Here is a 15,065-nt window from a genome sequence, read left to right on the forward strand (position 1 = left end):
CACATCTACCAGTGAAAGGTTGGGAAGGAGAGGCCATTCTGATTCCTGTACACTTTCGAACAGTTATACTTACTGAGGATAAGCCATTGTGACACTTTCAGCAGTGGAAGTCGTATGACTGAATAGTGCTATCACCTGCATTTGTGGCATAGTCAAGTTACTTAAAAGAGAGTTAGCAAGAGTGGTCTGTGTGAGGACGTAGAAGTTGTGTGGAGGAGCATGCCTTTGCAATGCAAAGCCAAAGATGCCCGACTGTAGATGACGAGAAGCTGGGAGAACAGAGGTGAACTAGAGCAAAGACGGAAAGCAATGGCCTGGCATCAGAGGGATGGGCCTTCCCGACCTGGAAAATGAGAGAGGAGGCTTAGGGGGACTTTCCAAATCAAGAGGCATTGGGTCTCTGTTCTTGTTAACAACTTAAATCTATTGCCTTGCATAATGACAGGTTTCAGAGTAGCAGCCGTGTTAGTCTGTATTCGCAAAAAGAAAAGGAGTACTTGTGGCACCTTAGAGACTAACACATTTATTAGAGCATAAGCTTTCGTGAGCTACAGCTCACTTCAAATGCATCCGATGAAGTGAGCTGTAGCTCACGAAAGCTTACGCTCTAATAAATGTGTTAGTCTCTAAGGTGCCACAAGTCCTCCTTTTCTTTTAACTTAAATCTATGTAGTGTCTGTCATCCCACCAGATCCCAGCATGCTTACATATTATGGCCCAGACCCCTTACTGAGCACGGGCAGATCCCTATTAAAGTCAATGGGGCTCCCGCTGGCTACCGGCCTGGGGCCTTGGTGGCCCTGTTACCATTGCTCAGCACGGTTTTGGGTTTCAAAGGGAGTTGCAGTTTATCATTCCATGTCTGTCTTTGGACACCTACAGCTTTGGCTGCAGAGAATCAGTCCCCTGGAAAATGCCAGGGCCGAGGCAAGCCGGCCTAGTGGGCTGGGCGCTGGACGGGGACGGGAGAGTCCTGGCTGCTAGTTCTAGCCCCGTTGCTCCTCGCCCCGGCAAGTCGTTTTGCCTCTAGTCTCCCTCCCACTCTATTTGCCTTGTCCTGCTTGACTGTGGGACCCCGCCGTGGGGTGCCAGGGCCCTGTGCTGGGGAGGGGTCAGGCCTGCTGGAAGGGGCCGAATGGGGGACCCACCCCGGGGACTCCCTCCCACCGCCCGCCACCCCCAGGTCCCGCCAACCCCGGAACGGTTCTGCTGGGGTCGCGGTTTCCCGGCCGGGATGGATTCCGCCGAGGACGCGGCCACTTCCGCTTTTGTTTCCGGAATCTCCGCGGCCCAGAAGGAGCGCGGGCGGGGGAGGGGAGCGGCCCAGGACAGCCTGAGGGAGGAGCGGCTGCCGGCCCCTGCGGGGATCCGTAGCTGGGAGGGTGGGGCTCCCCCCTGTCACTCCTGGGGACTCCCGCTCTCCGAGTCCCTGTCCCCCATCCGGGGTCCCTCCGGGCACCCGTAGTGAGGTAGGGGCGTCCCTGCCCCCACCAAGGCCCCTCCGGGCACCCGTAGCAAGGGGAAGTGCCAGACCCCCCCCCCCCGCCTTCCTGGGTCCCTGCCTCCCCCAGGCCTTCCCTGGGGGCCTGTAGCGAACGGGGGGTTCCCGCCCCCTCGCCACCCTCCTGGGTCCCTCCCCCACCAAGCCCCACCTGGGGAGCTTTCCTGGGGGGGCTCCTTGCCCCCCAGCCCCCGTGGCCCTGTCGGGGAGTGGGCACTGAGCCCCATAAGGGTGGTTGCCCTCGGCTGCCCACCCGCCATGGCACGTGGCACTCGGAGGGGCTGGAGAATGTGGCACTGACAGGGCGTCCTGGGGGCTGTGGGTAGCGGTGGAGACTTGGGACACCCTGCGCTGGTGCTGACCCTGAGGGGGCCAGCTGGGCTCTGGTCAGGGCCTGCCCGCATGTGCCCCCCGCCGTGGACCGATTCAGGACGGAGGAGGAAGAGACTACCCTGGCCTTGGCACCAGCTGCAGCTGGCAGGCCTGAAGGTGGCGGTGGTAGCAGGAGGAGAAGTTGGGAGGAGGAGAAGGCCATGGAAGGCCTGGCCGGCTATGTGTACAAGGCGGCCAGTGAAGGGAGAGTGCTGACCCTGGCTGCCCTGCTGCTCAACCGCTCCGAGAATGACATCAGGTACTTGCTGAGCTACGTCAGCCAGCAGGGTGGCCAGCGCTCCACGCCCCTTATCATCGCAGCCCGTAACGGTCACGCCAAGGTGGTGCGCTTGCTGCTAGAACATTACCGGGTGCAGACCCATCAGACTGGCACGGTCCGCTTCGATGGGTACGTACACAATGCTGATGTCTCTTACTCCTACCTCTTTCAAAGGGGAATGGCAAAGCCAGGATGAAAATTGAGCTATCTCAGAAACATATGCTGAAAGATCTTGCTAAATAGACTCTGGGCTGGTCTACACGACAAAGTTAGATTGTCTTACCTACATCACTCAGGCCTGTGAAAATTTTCACGCCCTCTGCACTGTAATTAAGTTGATCTAATGCCCGCTGCAGACCCCAGTCGACAGAAGAATTCTGAAGAATTCTGTCGACCTAGCTATCGCCTCTCGGACAGATGGATTTACTACAACAACGGAAGAACCCTTTCCATCACTGTAGTAAGCATCTATACTACAAGTGATGCAACTGTACTCCTGTAATGTTTCTAGTGTAGACATAACCTCTCTGTGTGATTATGGGGAACACACAGCACTTTCCTACCTGGTTCGGAATAGTGGCTGTGAAACTAACTAGGGTTCCCCCCACCCCCGCCCCTATTCTGCTGGGAAAGCTATTAACAGTGGCCGTGCTCCAGGAGTTGTGTGTAGACTCAGGGAGTCATCATTCCCTCATTTCACATTTGCAAGGCTATCTTCCCAACTACATGGGCAAAACATGTATTTTTTTTTTTGTATAAAGAAAATCTTACCTTCTACAGAATCTAATGGGCTAGCCACAGCTCCCCTGGGAAAGCTCTGCCTTTGCCTTGGGCAAGTGGCCTTTTTTCAGGATGTACCAGAATGTATTATTCTATGACATCATTGCTACCATGGGTCGCATGGAGCTTTAGGACATGCCCTCAGAGAGGGAAGGTGTGAGCCACATGGATGCTCTACTTGTATGTAACCATCCTCCTTTTCAGATGCTCTAGATATAATTTATAATGCCTCTGGTTCTAGATAAGGTAGACAGCGATTCCTCTCTAAATTACTCCACAAAATGGTATTAGTCTTTTGTATAGTACATTTCATCCCAAAACCTTTTACAAACTACTGTATTATATAAACCATACAGGAGACATCACTTCCTCCAACACTAAAATGCAGTATTCTCTGAAGAGGGTGCTCAACAGCATGCAACAGTGTAGGACAGGAAGGGGAGAAAAGTACACTATTCAACTGAAACTGCGTGGGGAGTTTCGGGAGAGAGAGTGTAATCACCTGAGCTGGGATTTAGCCAAAACACTCCGGTTAATAATTTTGTTCTTGGAAGTTGTGCTATGGGATCATTCTGGTCACAAAGGGTCAGTTTTCCTTCTCTTGCAAGACACATCCCCAGCAGCTCAGCACCCTCTGACAAATGCTGTGGTACCAGTTTAATACAGAGTCACGGAAAGAGAACTGCCTATATTGAAACACCACCATCACTTCCTGCAGCAGCTGGATCTCACAATCACCAACAGTTGGCCTTGCTCAGCTTTTGGGATGTGACAGGATCACAGCATGAGATGCTATAGCTGCATTGTAATATGCTGTAGGTCCCTTCTCAGCCCAAATATAATTAGTTATCCAAAAAAGGACCCTTTTGGTTGTATATGTATCATACAGGGATTTTGTGAGACTTAAATGTTTTAAAAGTACTTTGAAAACCTCCCGTGAAAGCACAAATTCCCCTCTACCTTGCTTACTCTGGCTGTTTAAAGGCATGGGAGATGGTTTTTTTTGGCCTCATTGATATCTACATTTTAATGAAGTTTTATTTCTAATTTGGATATTCGGATTTTACTTGATGGTAATTTAATTTTTTTAAAAGGTTACTTTAATTCTGATTGCTGGGTTCACAAGAATTTAGTCTTGAGGTATGGAGCATTCTGGACAAGGTTGTATAAGGAGCTAGAGTTCCCACAAACTCAGTTCCTGCATCTTGTCAACCATTTTACTCTTCCTTAGTTGGGAATACAGAGTAATCTTATGATTTAGACTGGGATATTTTGGACTTTACAGCAGCACACTAGCAAGCTAAGTGCATACAGACTGCAGGTGCAGAAGAAACTTTTCTCAAAAGTAAGCTAAAATTATTGGCTGCTCAACTGCCTGGTTTATAGAAAACGACATTACCTGACCCAAGAGTCTATGGGTTTCAAAGCTCATCAGAGAAGTATTGTGGTTGCTCTGATGCCATTGTTAAAGTGGATTATTTAAACATGTTTATGCAGTTATAGCTATGTATTAAATCATATTTGTAAATGGATTTGTTTTGTGTAGTGTGGACAGAGCTATTGCCTGAGGCCTCTTTCTAAATGAATCTTAGTTCCTCAGCTTTTTAGAACCATAGCACTGATGTATTTTAGTTTAGCATGGAACGAATATGATATGCTGAAATTTTACTAGATTATGAATAACACTTGTAATCAACCAAGGTTACCTCTCAGAATGTCTTGTTTCTGTATTCTTGAGTGAACCGTCCTTTCTTCACCTTCGTTACCGCCCTTGTTCTTAAAACTTCTTGTTGTAATGTTGTTCTAATGTGTTCCAACATGTGTGTACCCATAAATGGCTCTTAAAATATAAAAGCTGAAATCTCCTGCCCAACCATATCCATAAAGCTAAAGTTGCCTTAAGAGCAAACTCAAGCTTCACAGATTTGCTTTCTTTATGCTGCTTGTATGAAAAAGAAGAGCTTATTTCAGATACAGGAAGAGAGAGGGGGAGAGAACATAATGGATACCGGCTGCTGACTTGCATCTGGCTATCCATTGATGGCCTATAGGTACTATATCTAGACCGTTCCACCAGCCCAGCAGAGAAGCTAAGAGTAATTCCTCTCTATGGCACTGAGAGAGAGAGGCTGAACCCAAGAATGCTTTTTTTTTTAGTCATTTTTTCCAAAGTAAAATTCCTTGAGAATGAGTAGAGTAGAGGTGTATGTGTGTGTGGGTCTCTCCTGTTTTTGAGGTGGAGGAGGGACTTCTTCTCCCAGTCAATGTTAGGAAGGGCCAGGGTGGATTTGATTTAAATCAAATTGATTTCAATAATGATTTAAATCAAATCACTAGTCAGGAAGACTCGATTTAATCATGGATTTCTACATAAAAGTACATTCTTGTTTGTTGTTATAACCTTCATACATATTCTTCACAACTCAGAGATAGATGAGACCCAAACTGGGTCTCTCTTACAGCCTGCTGCCATTGTAGGTTTTCCCTTCTAGTGACTGAATGGTATGGTAGATCGCAAATCAATGAAGGCTACACTTAGAAGGACCTCAGAATTTTTTTATTCTGCAATATGCTGCTCAAACACTTTCACTTTTCATAGAATCATAGAATATCAGAGTTGGAAGGGACCTCAGGAGGTCATCTAGTCCAACCCCCTGCTCAAAGCAGGACCAATCCCCAACTAAATCATCCCAGCCAGGGCTTTGTCAAGCCTGACCTTAAAAACTTCTAAGGAAGGAGATTCCACCACCTCCCTAGGTAATGCATTCCAGTGTTTCACCACCCTCCTAGTGAAAAAGTTTTTCATAATATCCAACCTAAACCTCCCCCACTGCAACTTGAGACCATTACTCCTTGTTCTGTCATCTGCTACCACCTAGAACAGTCTAGATCCATCCTCTTTGGAACCTCCTTTCAGGTAATTGAAAGCAGCTATCAAATCCCCCCTCATTCTTCTCTTCCGCAGACTAAACAATCCCAGTTCCCTCAGTCTCTCCTCATAAGGCATGTGTTCCAGTCCCCTAATCATTTTTGTTGCCCTCCTCTGGACTCTTTCCAATTTTTTCACATCCTTCTTGTAGTGTGGAGCCCAAAACTGCACACAGTACTCCAGATGAGGCCTCACCAATGTCGAATAGAGGGGAACGATCACATCCCTCAATCTGGTGGCAATGCCCCTACTTATACAGCCCAAATTGCCATTGGCCTTCTTGGCAACAATGGCACACTGTTGACTCATATCCAGCTTCTCGTCCACTGTAACCCCTACGTCCTTTTCTGCAGAACTGCTGCCGAGCCATTCGGTCCCTAGTCTGTAGCGGTGCATGGGATTCTTCCGTCCTAAGTGCAGGACTCTGCACTTGTCCTTGTCGAACCTCATCAGATTTCTTTTGGCCCAATCCTCTAATTTGTCTAGGTCCCTCTGTATCCTATCCCTGCCCTCCAGCGTATCTACCTCTCCTCCAAGTTTAGTGTCATCTGCACACTTGCTGAGGGTGCAATCCATGCCATCCTCCAGATCATTAATGAAGATATTGAACAAAACCAGCCCCAGGACCGACCCTTGGGGCACTCCACTTGATACCGGCTGCCAACTAGACATGGAGCCACTGATCACTACCCGTTCAGCCCGACAATCTAGCCAGCTTTCTATCCACCTTATAGTCCATTCATCCAGCCCATACTTCTTTAACTTGCTGGCAAGAATACTGTGGGAGACCGTGTCAAAAGCTTTGCTAAAGTCAAGGAACAACACGTCTACTACTTTCCCCTCATCCACAGAGCCAGTTATCTCGTCATAGAAGGCAATTAGATTAGTCAGGCATGACTTGCCCTTGATGAATCCATGCTGACTGTTCCTGATCACTTTCCTCTCCTCTAAGTGCTTCAGAATTGATTCCTTGAGGACCTGCTCCATCATTTTTCCAGGGACTGAGGTGAGGCTGACTGGCCCGTAGTTCCCAGGATCCTCCTTTTTCCCTTTTTAAAAGATGGGCACTACTCTAGCCTTTTTCCAGTCATCCGGGACTTCCCCCGATCGCCATGAGTTTTCAAAGATAATGGCCAATGGCTCTGCAGTCACATCCGCCAACTCCTTTAGCACTCTCGGATGCAGTGCATACGACCCCATGGACTTGTGCTCATCCAGCTTTTCTAAATAGTCCCGAACCACTTCTCCACAGAGGGCTGGTCACCTCCTCCCCAAGCTGTGCTGCCCAGTGTGGTAGTCTGGGAGCTGACTTTGTTCGTGAAGACAGAGGCAAAAAAAGCATTGAGTACATTAGCTTTTTCCACATCCTCTGTCACTAGGTTGCCTCCCTCATTCAGTAAGGGGCCCACACTTTCCTTGACTTTTTTCTTGTTGCTAACATACTTGTAGAAACCCTTCTTGTTACTCTTAACATCTTTTGCTAGCTGCAACTCTAGGTGTGATTTGGCCTTCCTCATTTCACTCCTGCATGCTCGAGCAATATTTTTATACTCTTCCCTGGTCATTTGTCCAATCTTCCACTTCTTGTAAATTTCTTTTTTGTGTTTAAGATCAGCCAGGATTTCACTGTTAAGCCAAGCTGGTCGCCTGCCATATTTACTATTCTTTCTACACATCAGGATGGTTTGTCCCTGTAACCTCAATAAGGATTCTTTAAAATACAGCCAACTCTCCTGGACTCCTTTCCCCCTCATGTTATTCTCCCAGGGGATCCTGCCCATCAGTTCCCTGAGGGAGTCAAAGTCTGCTTTTCTGAAGTCCAGGGTCCGTGTTCTGCTGCTCTCCTTTCTTCCCTGTGTCAGGATCCTGAACTCGAGCATCTCATGGTCACTGCCTCCCAGGTTCCCATCTACTTTTGCTTCCCCTACTAATTCTTCCCGGTTTGTGAGCAGCAGGCCAAGAAGAGCTCTGCCCCTAGTTGGTTCCTCCAGCACTTGCGCCAGGAAATTGTCCCCTACACTTTCCAAAAACTTCCTGGATTGTCTGTGCACCGCTGTTTTGCTCTCCCAGCAGATATCAGGGTGATTGAAGTCTCCCATGAGAACCAGGGCCTGTGATCTAGTAACTTCTGTGAGTTGCTGGAAGAAAGCCTCGTCCACCTCATCCCCCTGGTCTGGTGGTCTATAGCAGACTCCCACCACGACATCACCCTTGTTGCTCTCACTTCTAAACTTAATTCAGAGACTCAGGTTTTTCTGCAGTTTCATACTTGAGCTCTGAGCAGTCATACTGCTCCCTTACATACAATGCAACTCCCCCACCTTTTCTGCCCTGCTTGTCCTTCCTGACCAGTTTATATCCATCCATGACAGTACTCCAGTCATGTGAGTTATCCCACCAAGTCTCTGTTATTCCAATCACATCATAATTCCTTGACTGTGCTGGGACTTCCAGTTCACCCTGCTTATTTCCCAGGCTTCTTGCATTTGTATATAGGCACTTGAGATAACTCGCTGATTGTCCCTCTTTCTCAGTATGAGGCAGGAGCCCTGCCCTCTCGTGCGCTCCTGTTCGTGCTTCCTCCCGGTATCCCACTTACCTCAGGGCTTTGGTTTCCTTCCCCCGGTGCACCTAGTTTAAAGCTCTCCTCACTAGGTCAGCCAGCCTGCTTGTGAAGATGCTCTTCCCTCTCTTCATTAGGTGGAGCTTGTCTCTGCCTAACACTCCTCCTTTTGTTTCTACTGCCTGTCCTTCCCTTTTCACATTTATCTCCAGACTTATTCTCCTTGTCCAGATCTATTCCGCCCCCCACAATCTTCTGTTCATTGAACTTTTTGAAACTTTTCACTTTTAGAGAGAGGTAAGTGATTGACTCTGTGTACACAAATTTGAGGAGGGATAATCGGGTCGAGGTCGTTTTTTCTCACCTCTCTCTCTATTTTTTTATTTATTTATTTAAAAACATTGTTGCTGTTAACAAGCATGTTATTTCTGAAGACACAAATCCACAGTTTGAGAACTGCAAAACTAAGCATCTCTGATGGTATGTTCTAGATTTAGCAATGGGTCCCATTGGGTAGATAGAAAGATTAACGTAAATGATCTATACAGAAGCCCCTGGAATCACATAAGATTGGGTCCCTAATCCATGAACTATTGGAACTCATTTACAAAACTTTTCTTAAACATTACATGAATATATTGTCTCATACTATAGAATTAGAATTTATAATCCCTATTCCATAATGAGATATCTTTGAGCTATAATGTATCTTAATTAAAACTACTGTATCTTTAGATCGTTTTTTTTCCCTCAAAAAGCATTTTATTAAAAAAATCATTGATTTTTATCCACCCTGGGAAGGGCTGTTATCACCACTCTGCTGTTGGATGGAGGAGTCTCGTCTTCTCCACATCACTGTGTGTTTATGGGATGGCTGGGCCCTTTCACTTCTTCCTTGCACAGATTTAGGGATACATCATTTTGATTCACCGCCTGTTTAAACTTCCTCTCTTGCCTCCCTGCATGAGGATATCCGGGCTAGGGAGTTGGGGGTATGCTGTGCATTTACTGTTTGTGCTCACTATATCTCCCATCATTCTTGTGAGCCTGATTGCCACAGTTGTGCTAGGGAGTCTCTGATGGTGCCTGTAGTCTCTGCCAAGGTGCAAACTAAGGAAGCCTGGCTCATAACACCCACTTGTCTACTCCCCCAAATTCTTGTGTTGTGTATGTCCCCCCCTGGTGCACCAGGAAAGCACCTCTGTTCATGAACAAGACATTTGGTCGTAGGGCCAGGGCTTGAAATCCTTCCTCACATCTTATTACAAAAGTAGCTCCATTGATTTCAGAGAGGCTGTTTGTGGAGTAAGGAACTGCTCATGCTGAATAATGATATCAGAATCTAGCCGTAAGAACTGTCTTTAGACCAAAACTCTGAAGCTTGTCCCGTTGGGTGTCATCTGAGCACTTGAGCATGCAAATACACACGAGTATTCTCGTAAAGTTACTCATGTGCATTTGCAGCATAATTATTAAATCACGTTGGTGTTTTATTATTCAGTTTTAACTCTGGAAAATGCCTGAGCAGGTCTACAAACTGAAATGAAAGATGGTTTTATCCTTTTGCCTTGGTTTGGTTTCCCAGTGAAGTCTGAGATACTGTTTGCATCCATATTGCTGCGATATAAACAGCTCTTGTTTCCACATTCCAGTGGCCTAGTGAAGTGGAGAAAACATCAGACTTGATCTTTTTAAGTCTGAATTTTATTCTCCTTTTGTAATTCCATGATCTGTAGGTTCACCTTCCTTTCCTGAATGTCAGTTTATCATAGAAGACAATAATTCTCCTTTTTCTAGTTCTGCTTCTTGGGACTGGGTGGGCCAGTGGACTAAAGCCCTAGAGGAAATTTTCAAAGCAACACAGGCGAGTCTGTTAATATTAATGGAGTCATGTGGCTAGATCTCTGGCACTGCTTCGAAATCTCTATCTCTAACTTTTTTTCTTCTGGACATCTGTGTACTTGCTAATTGCCTTATTTTGTCTTGGCTCTGCTGATAAATATCTTTAAATATAAAAAGGGAGTGGCTCTAAAATATTTGCCTGTGTTGAATATAAACTTGGGATATTGGTAACATGCTTCTTGCAGACTACTCAAACTGCTGCACTTTGTAAGAGATTTAACTGCCTGTTTTTTGTCTTTACATTTGTAGTTATGTCATTGATGGAGCCACAGCTCTCTGGTGTGCAGCAGGAGCCGGACACTTTGAAGTTGTCAAACTGCTAGTTAGTCATGGAGCCAATGTAAACCACACTACTGTGACCAATTCAACTCCGCTGCGGGCTGCATGCTTTGATGGCAGACTGGACATAGTGAAATACCTGGTAGAAAATAATGCTAACATCAGTATTGCCAACAAGTATGACAACACTTGCCTTATGATTGCAGCTTACAAGGGGCACACAGATGTGGTGAGATATCTCTTAGAACAACATGCTGATCCCAATGCCAAGGCACATTGTGGTGCTACAGCATTACACTTCGCAGCTGAAGCTGGCCATGTAGAGATTGTTAAAGAGCTGGTCAAATGGAAATCTGCAATGATGGTGAATGGCCATGGAATGACTCCATTAAAAGTAGCTGCTGAGAGCTGTAAGGCAGATGTAGTTGAACTTCTTCTTGCTCATGCGGATTGTGACAGAAAAAGTAGAATTGAAGCTTTGGAACTTCTGGGTGCATCGTTTGCAAATGACAGGGAAAATTATGATATAATGAAGACTTATTACTATTTATATTTAGCAATGCTGGAGAGGTATAGAGACAGTGAGAACATCATTGAGAAAGAGGTTCTTCCACAAATCGAAGCTTATGGAAACAGAACTGAATGCAGAACTCCTCAGGAATTAGAATCTATTCGGCAGGACAGAGATGCCCTTCACATGGAAGGCCTCATAGTGCGTGAACGAATTTTGGGCTCGGACAATATAGATGTTTCGCATCCTATTATTTATCGTGGGGCTGTTTATGCAGATAACATGGAGTTTGAACAGTGTATCAAACTATGGCTTCATGCATTGCATTTGAGGCAGAAAGGTAATAGGAATACCCATAAGGATCTCTTGAGGTTTGCTCAAGTTTTCTCTCAGATGATACACTTGAATGAGCCTGTTAAAGCCAAGGACATAGAAAGTGTTTTGAGGTGTAGTGTCTTGGAAATAGAACAAGGAATGTTCAGGATTAAAAGCAACCAAGACACTGACATCCACACAGCCATGGACAACTACGAATGCAATATTTTTACCTTTTTGTATTTGGTGTGCATCTCAACCAAGACTCAGTGTCGTGAAGAAGAGCAATCTCGAATCAACAAGCAGATCTATAACTTGATTAATCTTGATCCCAGAACTCGGGACGGGTCCGGTTTGCTGCATCATGCTGTCAACTCCAGTACACCAGTAGATGACTTCCACACAAATGACGTCTGCAGCTTTCCAAATGCACTTGTCACCAAGCTCTTGTTAGACTGTGGTGCTGAAGTGAATGCTGTAGACAACGAAGGAAACAGTGCACTTCACATCATTGTCCAGTACAACAGACCCATCAGTGATTTTTTGACTTTGCATTCGATTATCATTAGTCTGGTGGAGGCTGGTGCTCATACAGACATGACAAATAAGCAGAAGAAGACTCCTCTTGATAAAAGTACAACTGGGGTGTCTGAAATACTCCTTAAAACTCAAATGAAGCTGAGCCTCAAGTGCCTGGCTGCCCGTGCAGTACGGATCTATAACATAAGCTACCAAAAGCAGATCCCCAGAACTCTGGAAGAATTTGTGGAGTTTCATTAGGCCACACAAAATCTTTCAAGGTGGTGCTACTTAGAGAAGACTTAAATCACAGACAATAGAAAACATGTGCATAGATTAGTTTTCTCCACGTTTGTTTTTTTTTCCCTTTGTATTCAGTCTTCAGCCTTTGTTCTCAAACAGATCTTGGAAAAAAGCCACATTGCTCGAATGTAACTACAATCTGGTGTCTGAAAAGGTGGTCACTCTTTTTTTGATTACAAATGAATTGCCTCATTATCTTTTAAAAAACAAAATGAAAACAAACACCAAATGTAACAAGCACAAAATATTGTTTCAAATATGCCCATGCATTCATGAGTTACAGCTGAGAATGCTTTAAACGGCCACTTCAAAAGATGTTTCTGTTTAAAAAGCCCATGCCACCACATTACCTCAGCTGCAAATTTGTAGACTTAAAATTTTCTTGGGACAAGGAAGGAAAAAAAAGAATTTGAAAGTGTCTTGTAGTTGGTGATAAGTCCCAATATACAGAGCAATCCAAGGCTCTCATTTCTTACCATCTTTTTATGCCATTCAGTTACCACTGAAGCGATTAGTAACATTTTAAGCTATTCCTGTGTTTTTTTTGAAATGTAAGCAGCAATTATTGACAGCTGTAGGAGTATGGGGACGCTCTATTAGGAAATACACAGTTAAATTCAACTCTATGAATATGCTGAGATAGTAATTGTTGAATAATCATGGTCTTCATTTATACTAGCACATCTGTCCAAATATCAATCAAATTTCTTTTTACGCAACAAACCACTCATTTATAAATATCATGCATAGATACCTAGAAAATGGATAGTGTGTGTGTGCGTGTGTGTGTGTGTGTGTGTGTGTGTGTGTTCATGGCCCCTAACATTTCAAATAGCTTTTAAATTTTTTGTCATTTTAACGGTTAACATTCAACATTTTGACTCAGTTTTTAAAACTGCGCTCCAGAGTTCCAGATGCTGTCTTCCTAATGGAGCAGTCTTTCATCAAAGGTTCCCCTTTGCCCAAGTGTCTTCTTTTAAGTGTGATGATGATCAGAACCAACTTTCCAATAAGCATGGAATTTGTCTCCCTGACTCAGTTTAAATTTTTTCATGATTTTTATTCCTTTCATTATGAAAACTTATAGTAAAATTGTTTTTTTAAATCATCCTATAATTAAAATGTTCTTTTATGATGAGAAGTAACTGATTGTATAATATCTGTTACTTGAGAAGGTATTTCTCCTTGGCAGAAGTTGCAGCAGTAAAATGTCACTTGTTTTGACGGGCTACTGAAAATTCTGTTTATTATTTTAAACAGGGCTTTTTAATTGTCAGACAATGAAATAATGTTCTGTATTTTTTTTTAAACAATCTAAGTAGAACTTCAGCCACGGTCTGGGCACACGTTTTCATTTGTATTACAAATAAATAAACACTGAATGTGAAATTAGTTTGTAATTCTAATTTTTGGCTAGTGCCAACCAGAACAATGCTGCTCAGATTGTATAGTGCTGTAAATATAGACGTTGTGTGTCTCTTGAAAAGGAAAAAGCTTTGGCACTATTATATCTTTAACTTACAAGCTTCTCAGTCTGCCAGAGTGAAAACAAAATCCTCAAATGAGAAATGTTTGTAATTTGTATCTCATGTAGTTGAAACTACAGTGTGAAAAACTAACAGTTGCAATTCAATGTTTCAGGAAAGATGACAAAGCCAAACTCAATCACCTACGGCCTTAAAACAAATGCAGCATCACAGGACCTTTCACGGAATAGGCAGGAAGGTGATAGTATTCCTGTAATTTTGTACTTTGCATGTCTTCCTCTGCCCATCTGAAATGTACCAACAATCTGAAGTTTCACATAATCTTAAATTTCTGTTTTGCTAAGATTTTATTATGAAGATTTCTAGCCTGGCTGTTAGACACCCACAAAGGATTTTAACTTACTGTTGGCAGAAAGTTTTTAAAGCTCATATGTTTGAGTCTGATCCCATGAGATGACAAATGTCCTCAAGCCCCCTGAGACCAATGGCTTCTCAGCACCTTGCGGGATGATGTCCATTATAGCTAAAGCCTCAAGACCTTCCTTGCTGGAGTACATGAAGAACAAATACCAGATGTTACATATTTTGGTGGTAACATTAGTGTTGGCGGATATATTTTAACACCAGCTAAAATAAGCAGATAGATGAATCGGTGTATGTGTTGGGGAAAAAAAACGTCGACTCTTGCTATAATGTGCCACCTACATCAAATAAATTATTTGGACACTTTGCTGCACCTCAGTATATATTTATAATGTGTATAATTAATGTAAGACTAAAGAGTTCTTGAAACCCAGTTGACTAGGGAAGAGAGGACTGAACACTGGTTCTATACTAATAGTGTGTGTGCGTGTGACATGCTGCTGGCAAAATAGCTAGGCAGTAGATAACAGCTGACTGCTTTATGAATTGCTCGAAAGGCACTGGTTACAATTTATGTACTGTTAATTAAGACAGCACAACCTTGCACTGTTTTCCTCAGGATATGATTCTGATGTGTAAAATAATCTACATGATGTATTCTTATGAAATATCTCCATAAAACCATTCTTGGAACAAACACATGCCTGAGATTTCTGTAGATGAAATTGTTAGTTACATGAAACTCCTCCACAAATCATTCTGCTGTGCCCAAATGTTCTGGTGTAAAGGGTGGTGGTCTTGTATTTCAGTTTGCAATTTGTGTTCTGCTAATTTCCACCTTTGGTTCCATTGCATCCTATTCTAGGGTCCTTCACCCATACTTCAGTATGTGGAAAGCTGCGGAGAAAATACGCCATTATCCAAGAGCAATAATACTACTTAGCATTTATATAGCTCATGT

General features: G+C 44.2%; 1 protein-coding gene across 1 annotated transcript; it reads left to right on the plus strand.

Annotated features, from left to right (window-relative positions):
* The first annotated feature begins 1,200 nt into the window (after positions 1 to 1,200).
* Positions 1,201 to 14,801, plus strand: FEM1B (fem-1 homolog B). The gene is made up of 2 exons (XM_038419799.2): positions 1,201 to 2,282; positions 10,577 to 14,801. Exons 1-2 carry the CDS (start codon positions 2,035 to 2,037, stop codon positions 12,210 to 12,212), a joined length of 1,884 nt encoding a protein of 627 aa, XP_038275727.1. The 5' UTR covers positions 1,201 to 2,034; the 3' UTR covers positions 12,213 to 14,801.
* Positions 14,802 to 15,065: the final 264 nt, after the last annotated feature.

Source organism: Dermochelys coriacea, chromosome 10 (genome assembly GCF_009764565.3).
Source record: "Dermochelys coriacea isolate rDerCor1 chromosome 10, rDerCor1.pri.v4, whole genome shotgun sequence".
NCBI classification, from domain to species: Eukaryota; Metazoa; Chordata; order Testudines; family Dermochelyidae; genus Dermochelys; species Dermochelys coriacea.

Coding starts and splice junctions, on each gene's coding strand:
- FEM1B (XM_038419799.2), top strand. CDS start 2,035: ATGGAAGGCCTGGCCGGCTATGTGTACAAGGCGGCCAGTGAAGGGAGA. Junction 2,283..10,576: donor GGCACGGTCCGCTTCGATGG/GTACGTACACAA, acceptor TTACATTTGTAG/TTATGTCATTGATGGAGCCA.